The following is a 10,109-nucleotide window of genomic DNA, read 5'->3' as shown; positions in this document are numbered from 1 at the left end:
ATTGTCTGGCCAGACTATGAAACTGTTTTTGTGATACTCGTGATATTTTCTTAAATAATCGTAAAACTCGAGTTCACTGTGGTATGGATGACATAACTTTTATCAAATATTTTGGTGTGTGTCCACTGAGTATATCAAGTACTCAGCCCTGCATATGTTTTCTTTATGTACAGGTTGAGCGGGGTGTTGTGATGGATGTTGAGTCGGCTTAAGAAATTTGGATGCGTTGTGTCTCATACATAGGCGTCTCCCTATGACTCTCTAGATCTCTTTATTCCGCTGCCTTGTTTCGAATCGTTTTTGATAAAGTCTTTCGTTTTGCTCTACACTACTTTATGACATTAATTACCTTGAGATATTAACCCGCTGCTTAATTGTTTAATCGATTAAAACTTTTCTTTTGAATCTTTGTTTAAGATGTTGTCTTTCATTGTTTTCCCCTTCTTCTTCCCCGCTCCTTAGTCCCTTCCCTAGTCACGATTTCCCCGTGTTTACTATCCTTCGTAAGGGCGGCCATGACACATTGTTATCGCAATTTCAGAAGATCCTTTGATAACCTCCTACAGTGGTCTGTTACTGTGGCTCTACCCAGATTCCTTTCCGTTGCTACCATGTGTTCGAGGAAATTTGCTTTGTTAAGCCTGAACTCAAAACTTGCTAATCTTTGCATAGAGCTACTCGGCTATTAACGTTTCGAGCGTACTCATCTATTGTCCTTAGTGTTTTCTCGCGTCCTTCAAATAGACGAATCTGTCACACAAAGCTAGAATAGGTTCTTTTTCAAGCTGGTTAAACACACGATTCATTAGATCTTTAAGCGCAACTGGTATTTGGTAAGGTGCCCTTGTTATCGAGGCGAATCCGGGTTCTAGGTCTATTGTGGATTCCATTTGTCTGTATTGTGGTATTTTTGGTGGCATATCTGGAATTTACGGCGACGTCTACCATTTCCAACTTCCCCTTTGTCTTTCTATAATCATTCAACGACTTAAAGCATCGAGATTATAGAATTTCGTCAGTGCGTGGGACCGTGGCGTGGTCTTCCGCCAGCCTGTCCATTTCTAGTATTATGACAACGTTTCGAAATTGTGAACCCTTAACTTGGAGTCTCTCTAGGTGAATTCTATGTTCAAGCAAAATTGAGTACTAATTATAAGGCCTGCTATGGTGAGGACACCTTTATCTTATGTTTAACTTGATCGGTGGATATCTAAAGTGTCTACTCAAAACGCTGTTATGAAATGCATGTAACGTACTTGTATCCAACAGTATGATAACAGGTAAGTCGAGGGAATGTCCATACCTGCCAGGCTTCTCTGATTTCCCTCTAGCCACTCCTATGCTGGGACATACTCTCGAGCCTGTGATAGGAGACCTTGCGGCTGCTGATAATTTGGCGGTGGCACCTGTGGATTTGCTCTAGGTCGTGCATGTAGTGCCCGTAGTTCTGAACGCTACGTTATCTGGTGTGACCTTGTGTCGGTTTTTAGGGGTTTTGTTGGGCAATGCTCCTTAAAATGTCCGCGCTTCCCACAAGCAAAGCAAGCTCATGTTCTTGCCTTGCATGTCCCATAGTGTGTTCTATTGCAGTCTGGGCAAATGGTTCCTCACCCACATACATTGAAAAGGGAAAGAAGGCCTGACTCTCGGGCCGGGGACCCGACACACTATCAGAAGAGGGCAGTGATCAGATAGGATTCTAGGAATATTTGTCACTTTTGTAGCTTCAAAAAGATTTGCCCAACCTTCCCCAAGAAGGACACTGTCCAACCTTTCAAAGGTGTCCCCTCTTGCCTAAGTAAACTTAGGTCCATCAGCACCCACATCCTGGAGCTGGTAATCACAGATAGTCTCTGCAAACTCCATCATTTCCCTAGTTCTCTTCTTCTTGCCTCCCTGCCTTTCCTCTTCAGACACAAAGATGTTAAAATCGCCTCCCACAATCCAAGGCAAACCGTCCAGCTTCGCAGCAAGTTCTCGAAGCTTGTTCCACATCCCAATCCTTCCTTTTCTAGAACATTTCCCATATGCCACCGAGACAAAGAAATGAGCAGGAAGCATTGATGTGGTAAGACGAACATGTAGGATCTTATCAGAATCATCCCACTCATCTACTTCTATTCCTTCTGCTGCAAACACCCAAATTTGACCATTATAGTTAAACCCCTTAAATTGCAAACCAAAAAACCTACTAAAGAAATCCGGCTTCGGCTTTATCAAAGGTTCAATGATAGCCAAAACCAGAATCCTATTATCTTTTTTTTTTATATATACACCAACACTTTGACTAAATATTGAAAAAAAATTATTATGTTGGCCAAATTTAAGCATCGAATATAGTAGTCGATATATTATTTAAATTTAACAATAATAATATTAAAGTGATGAATAGTGAATCTAGATAATCTCTAGTATTAATATCAAAAAGACATAAAGTATAAAAAGTGGAAGGAATAACAAAACTCGTACATCCATCAAATATTAAATTAGGATAATAATAAAAAAAAGTTCTCAAATCACTCAAGGTGACAAAAATAACACCTCCGGTGTGACTCTGTGAATTAAAATCACCAACTCACAATGATTGGTTTACAAGGATAGCAGGACTAAGCTCAAGTAACTTGAAGATTTCTCTGGTTTGACTCTGTGAATTAATCACATTCTTTCAAAAGACCACACTGGTTAAGAGGTTTCAAGCGAACCCATAGAACTTGGGGATTTCTTGAAAGAAATGAAATGTGCCACGAAATAGGACGAAACTAATTAAATTGGAGTTCTCATAGTATGCATCAAATAGTATGGTCCAATTGACCATTCAGATTCAAGAGGATCTTGCTAATAATGGATTGATGGCTCAAATGTGTTAAAGCTTGGAAGAGTCGGTCGCAGTAGTACATGAAAGTGTAGGCAATTGCCACGAAGTCGCGCTGACCATCCTCTAAAAATGTCAAAGCTAGTGAAAATAGAATCACGTTGAAGAATTCGCATGTTGTCAAGAAAATTCTCAGGAAGATAAACCTCTTGGGTAATAGCCAAAGTAACTCGTTAAGAAGGAAGTGGGCATGCTAGTCTTAACGAATATTGAAGACATAGTAAAAATTCCCTAGATGGAACAAACGTGTAGTGGAATTGAACATGAGAAAATCTCATTCTTGCAAGAAAGAATTTGTCATATACATGTTTGCAAAATAACAAGAGTTGACAGGAGTTCCAAGAAGAATACTTCATTCATTAAGGATGAGGTCTAGGAAAACGAGCTTAGTCTGAAGGTTCTGAAGACAAACAACTTTAGAACAACAATGCGATTGGGCCTGCGAAGTCAAAATACTGCTCATACGAATGATGAGTAAGAAAAGTTGTTGTCAATCGACATTTCTGAGAATAAGAGAGCAAAGCTCGTGCTCATGCAACTGAAAGTGAATAGTGATCTGGTGTGCCCAAGATAAGAAGTGGCACATTGATTTGCATTGCCAATTGCTCAAAGTGTCTGAAATTTGAATTTTTAACCATGATCTGGAAATGGGTCACAACTTTCATAGAAAAAAAAAAGAAGTATTGACACTCTGCTTTGTAAAACGCAGGTCGATCAATAGTGTTAAACAGACAAGAAGGCATTTCCGTTAAGGATGTTTAAAGAAAGAGATTTTCTGGAAATCCAAGTAAGTACTGCTGATTAAATTTGTCTATGTCATCCATGTGGTGGGGATATCTTGAGTCCGTCGAAGGTATTCGAAAGAAAACGAATCGATGCACGAAAATCCATATAGGGAACGTCATCAACTAGAGCCACTTATTGTGTGATATCGTCATTAGACTAAGTTCATATCTCAGATCGAGCGTTTCTATAAGGTCTCATGAAAAGTGATGGGATCAACACTTGCTTTCGGATCTTACATGAGTGGCTTGGCCACAGTGAGGATCTATCTTGTGCTATTCCCATATAGCATCGTTCCTCGTCTTTCTTTTCAACAGTTGCCCCTCTCGTGCTCTTATGCATTCGACATTGGCTCTTCTTGTGCAAAAAGTCGTGTCTTCTTAGATCCCGCATTCGTGCTTAACTCTTATCTAGCATCGTCTCAAAATTTGTTGCTCGGGAAAGCAATAATAGGATTTATGGTTCATCCTTCGTAGTCCCAGTTTGAACTACATTCTTTAGGGAGAGTACTTATTCCCTCTCGGTTCTTTCTATTTTCTTAACTATGTAAAACATTATCGTCACACTTTATTTTAGTTATCTCAAAATTTCCCACTTCTTCATCTTTCAACTTGTTTGGTTGAACGTCTTGGAGTATTGATCGAGTCGATTACTTGGAATGATCTAGTGAACAAGTCTAGATTCTTACTGAAAAAAAAGGTGTGGATCTCATAGCAGGAAAGAAACTGAGGCTCTGATACCACTCTGTCACGACCGCACTTTGCTAATGATAGCAAAAGTAGGAAATCCGTGACTAATAAGCGGAATTAACGAAATGAGGAAAGAACTCAAGGGACTTGTCGAAAGGCCAATCAATTGATACCATAAATTAGAAGCTAAGTATTTGATTACAAGATCTCAAAATAGAATGATTCATCATATCAACTAAATCAGAGTTCGAATGTGAGACTTTGAAATTTTCACTTCACAAAACTACAGCGGAATAGGTCCTTACTAAACGATTTCGTGTATGAAGACACGAATCGTAGAGAAATCCACTTGATTATTTAATAGCATCGTCTCCGATCAATATTCCTTCCTTTGGACGTTCAACCTGCACATTTATAAATACATGCAGGGCTGAGTACAGGAGTACTCAGTGGACACGTGGCGAAAATAAAACATATATAAGTTGTCATCCATCAATAGTGTCGCACGGGGGTATTTCTTAAAAAGGTCGGAGCATACTAAATTCTTTTGTGATCTTAAAAGTCCGACTGATCAGTCTAAGTTCTTCAAATTTCCTACCATGTCTGAGAAACTCGTGCCGTGAAGGTGGCCACCTTCAACGAACACCCTCACCGGCCAACCTCTCTCTAGGATGGCTCACAGCGCTCGCGCACGAAATTCCAAATAGGATTTGCGGTCCTATTGGGAACCGAATTCTTTATCAAATTTTTGGCATCGCCAAACTTTCGGCATATAGCTCTCACAGACAGGTCTCGAAAACAAACATTTTATGGCATGACAACAACTTTAAAATAATTCACATCTCCATTTTTTAGAAAAGATGATATTTCATAACTTCAAAATATTTGCTTTATATCCACACTATAGTGCTGGATATTTAAAAGAAAGCCCACCTGGTATGCTTATCTCCAATTAAAATCCTCGTTTGACCTCACTTGCCCTTGAATAGATTCTCCTTTAGAAATAAATAGCGCGACACGCTAATTAGTACTTGAACTATTTTTCTGAAAAAGAATGCATGCATCCTATAGGATAGCATCTATCTCTTAGTCTCGGCTTATAGGATTTTCTTCCTTAAATCTTAACTCGGCTCCATTTCTCAGCAGCATTTAATTATTCGTTTTACTTATCTTGGAGGAATTCTATAATAAAATATGGATTCTTAAAATCCCTCTTTAATTTCCTTCTTCTACAGATTTTTCTTAAGGCCGCCCATGGCGTCGCGGGGCGACGCCGGTCGGCCGTCCGTGTCTCCTACTTCAACATTATTCAATAACCGGAACTTAGTAAATTATTCGGAATTAATTCATTAGGCTCCGAGCTCACTTCTTAATTAAATTCCATTCCAAGAATTCCAACATTTCGGCCCAATTTACTAAATAACTGGAGCCTCTTCTTATAGTCCATTATCAACATAGAACTAATACTTGGTCCAACACCCATTTCATTCATGCGGCCCAAAATCATTAAAGTGGCCCAATTCCATCATATTATTCACCTCTGGTCCAATAAACAATTTAATAGGAGCCCAACTAATTAATTAAAATTGGCCCAAATATACTCCATTTTTCCCTCTTCACCGAGATTTTACTTCTCTCCATTCCAATCTTCAATTCATTTGAGAAAACCCCAATTGGAGAGTGAACAGCGGCGCCCATCTCTCTCTCTCGTCCTCGCGCTCGCCGGCAATCGCAATCTCCAGCGTCGCCGGGACTCCCCCCTCTTTCGCACTCCCCATCTCCGACTCCCTTCCGACCGGCGTCGGGTCTTCTTTCGCTTCGCATCAGCAGAGATCACCGATGCTGCTTGCGTCGTCGAGGCTGGACAGCGCCGCTGCTGTTCGTCACTCCTCAACACCGCCGTGCATCGCCTCGCAGCGCGGCCCTCTGTCGCCACTGGTTCGTCGCTGCCTCGTGGTGATTTTCGGGGCTCCGTCGTCACTCGGCTTCCGCCAACAGCCTTACGCACTAAGCTAAGTCCTCTCCCCCATTTCCCCTTCTATCAAGTCGTGATTTAATTCAGATTTCGAGTTATGGCAGCATGATCCGTCGGAAACTGTGACTATGTTGTTTTTCCTCATGTTGTGATATTGTTGGGAAGGGTTTGTTCTACAGTTCAATCACCACTTGGGTGTTTATTGCTACTGTTCTCTTTTCAAACTTGGTGTGAGGATGCTATGGAAAAGTTCTAAGTTCTTGTGTTCCTTAATCGTCCTGCATGATGCATATATGGTGTTGAGGTGTTTACCTTGCTTGTGAATTCTTTCGGCTTGCCCTTCCTACTGCTGCCGCTCCGCGCCGCCGCTCCTCACTCCGTCGCACTCCTTGCCTTGCAAAAATTTTGACAGAATGTAGTTGTGGAGTGGGGAAGGGGACGGTGGTATTTATAGGCAAAATACTTTGGCATCTTGTGGCAGAATCTTGGGCCTTGAGCTCCTAATTTTGGCTACAATTTAGCTCCCTTTTTGAGCTTTATAACAATGTTGATCATGCTAAATTGGTGTATATTTGGGGCTGCTCTCCTCGGTTGTCCTTCCAGCCTTGGTGATGAAATTTCTCTTGCTCCAATGAGCTTGGTGGTGGAGCTTACTTTACTGGGGCCTTTCATCTTGATCCCCTTTTGATGATACTTGCAACAAAACAGATTGGCTGACTTACAGCCTTGATTTAGGTCCTTGGCTATCTTGTTTAGCTCATCTCGTCCTTTTCTACATTTTGGTTGGTCTCCCCCCAATTCCCCTACTATGAGTCTATTCTAATCTCCTTTCTTGTGTAATTTTGCAGGATCCTCAAGATGTCCTTGGCTGCCACAAAATTTTTTTTGGAGTCTTATGGTGCCAAAACCGAGAAGGAAGGAGATGGAGAAAGGGGAAGAAAATCCATCCTTGTGCCGCCTTGGTTTCTATACCAATTTAGGATATTTTCTAGAATTCTATTACTAGAGGTGGAAGAAGGGATGATGTAGTGTAGACATGTGAAGTCTCTTTCACATATGAAAACTTGTACAACTTGTATTGTCTTTTTCATGTATTATTAGCATTTCTAGTATCCATGAAATTGTATTTCCAACTTGCTTTTCAAATAAACATGACTTACTCTTTATTCTTGAAAACATTTCCTTGCACTTTGTTTCCTTCAAAAAACTTGTTTTATTCCCCGATGGAAACTACAACGGAAATTTCTACGTTCTCACGCCCTCCACGCGAGGATTAATTACACTAATAATTCCAGCTTATCCAATAATAAAGGGAAACGAAATTCCGAGGTGTCACAATAAGCCTATCCAATTTCTTAGACAAATATTCCGCACCGAGAATGAAGAGTGATGATGAGAGAGGGTCCCCTTGTCTGAGGTCTCTGGATGATTTGAAGAATCCGTAGGGAGAACCGTTGATAAGTACTGAGAACCAACATGAGTTTATGCATCGTTCGACCAAGCTAATCCATGCTTCCGCGAATCCCATGCCACGTAAAATTTTGACCAAAAACAGCCATTGAACCCCATCGTATGCTTTAGCCATGTCAAGCTTAATGGCCACGTTTGGTGTAGGGGAGCAATGTGGTAGGTCTCGGATAATCTCTTGTGCAAGAAGGACGTTATCGCTCAACAATCTGCCTTTGATAAATCCGCTTTGATTGGGGGATGTAAGAAGCGGAAGGAACTGTGCTAACCTTGTGGATATGATCTTGGAGATGATTTTATTCGTCACGTTACAGAGGCTAATCAGACGATAATCTGACCACGAGCTAGGATTATCTTTCTTTGGCAAAAGCACGATCATCGTGGCTGTGAAGCTTCTCGGCATGAATCCGCCTGCAAAAAATCACCGACCGCCGCAACCACATCGGCTCCGACGACCTCCCAGCATGTTTGAAAGAAGAGGGAGGAGAAACTGTCAGGTCCTGAGGCGCTATTCGCCTAGATGCCGAATACTGCTTGCTTGACTTCTTCACAATTCGGGGTTTTGCACAAATCCCCTGCATTAAGCTCATTCGGTATCCCTTGGATGAGATCGAGTTGCGGTTCTTCCAGCTCTGCAATATCAGAAGAAAAGAGGTTTTGATAGAAATCCACCGCCGATTGCCGTAGTTCTTCTTCATTCGAGATGAGTCTGCCCTCCACATTGATCTCATGGATTTTTGCCTTAACCCTTTTTTGTCTCACCCAACCTTGATAGAACTTTGTAGTTCGTTCCCCTTCGACCACCCAACGAATGGCAGCCTTTTGCCTCCAATATTCCTCCTCGATCCGAAGGCATAGCAGGTATTCTGCAGTGCGTCTATTATGCGTCTCTTTGTTAGCTGTTGTCGGCTCTGCTTCAAAGGATTGTTTTGCCTCAACTGCCATTGCCTCTTTATTTCGAAGTCGGACGAAGATATTCCCGAACACTTCCTTATTCCAACTTTTTAGACCCTTCTTTACGTTACCAAGTTTTATATGTAGCTTTCTCATGCCCTGTGCCTCAGTTTCCACACTCCACAACTTCTTAACTTCCTCAAGGAAAAGATGGTGTCTAATCCACATATGTTGAAACCGGAAGGGGGCGTGAGGCCTTGTATCCGATTCTGAGCATCTTACTAACAATGGTCCATGATCCGAGGCCACCCGCGGTAGAACCGTGACCCTTGTAGTTGCAACATTGGATGCCCAACCTTCATTGATTAATATGCGGTCAAGTCTTTCGAAGAGATCACCTCTTGCCCAGGTGAATCGAAGTCTGACAGATCTTGGGTCAATAAGATTGCAGTCGTTGATGACCTCTGCAAAATCAAGCATTTCCCCTGTTTTGTTGTGTGTTCCATTAGCTGCTCCTCCACTTCGCTCCTGGTCATTTAGATAGATGTTGAAGTCCCCTCCGGCAATCCACGATGATCCCTCCATGTTGTCCGCAATGTTCCTTAGCGTTTCCCACATAGGATATCTGCTCCTTCTCGAGCATTTGCCATACACCACTGAGATGAAGAGATTGTGTTTTAAGGCGCTAGCTGCAACCCGAGCATGGAGGACCTATTCCGAGTTGAGGCATGTCTCCACTGACCAAGTGTGATCTGCAAAAATCCAAATTTTATTGTTGATGTTGCTTCCTCTTAACTCCAACCTCACTAACCTGCAGATTTCCGGCTTAGGTAAGGTCAGTGGTTCAATGATAGCAATGAAAGACAATTTATATGTTGCCAATACGCTTTGGGTGTTGGCATTCGCCATTCCCCGCGCATTCCATATCATCATGTTGTACGACATGGAGGATCATGTCCCGTGTAGGGTGGATACCCCCTCTTCCCCTTGTGTGCTACCTTCTCCTGCCCCCTTAATGGGATCCGAGGGTTTATCAGGGGGTCTCATAGCGTGTTCCCCTGTCTCCCGAGTCATGGCCTCCTCTTCCATATCCACATCGACCTCATGCATATCATCTGTGAAGGCCCCATGCTCAAGCTCAGTAAGGTAGCTCGGTTTAGCATATTGTTGTAGTGGTCGCTCATGGATTCCTATCTGCTCTTTGCCCCCGGGTAATATGTTCTTAATGACCTCAGTAGTCATCGTCGGTTGACCCCTTTGTTTCTCCTGCAAATCGAAGCCAAAACACCCCATCATCTTTTTATCAGCTGAGTTGGATCGTGGGAGCTGGCCTTTTGATGTGGCTCCTTGGTTTCCCTTCTTTCCTCGGCGCCCCTGCTTGATGAACCCCTTTGTATTCAAGAAATCTGCAATCATCGGCGATGAAGGC

General features: G+C 42.2%; 1 protein-coding gene and 1 long non-coding RNA gene across 2 annotated transcripts; one reads left to right on the top strand and one right to left on the bottom strand.

Annotated features, from left to right (window-relative positions):
- The first annotated feature begins 5,940 nt into the window (after positions 1–5,940).
- LOC121772279 lies at positions 5,941–7,495 on the top strand. Its single transcript, XR_006044306.1, has 2 exons — positions 5,941–7,054; positions 7,168–7,495. It is a non-coding gene; the product is annotated as an uncharacterized LOC121772279 (long non-coding RNA).
- An 807-nt stretch (positions 7,496–8,302) lies between these two features.
- On the bottom strand, positions 8,303–9,265 carry LOC121770421. The gene has a single exon (XM_042167151.1). The coding sequence runs from the start codon at positions 9,263–9,265 to the stop codon at positions 8,303–8,305; it is 963 nt and encodes a 320-aa protein (XP_042023085.1).
- Between the last annotated feature and the right edge of the window lie 844 nt (positions 9,266–10,109).

The sequence above is a fragment of the Salvia splendens genome, chromosome 16 (assembly GCF_004379255.2).
Source record: "Salvia splendens isolate huo1 chromosome 16, SspV2, whole genome shotgun sequence".
Classification (NCBI taxonomy): Eukaryota; Viridiplantae; Streptophyta; class Magnoliopsida; order Lamiales; family Lamiaceae; genus Salvia; species Salvia splendens.
The sequence above is the reverse complement of the archived record's forward strand: the minus strand, read 5'-3'. Positions and strand labels throughout refer to the sequence as shown.

What these genes read in the sequence shown, in the direction of transcription:
- LOC121770421 (XM_042167151.1), bottom strand. Translation starts at nt 9,265, where the DNA reads ATGGAGGGATCATCGTGGATTGCCGGAGGGGACTTCAACATCTATCTA.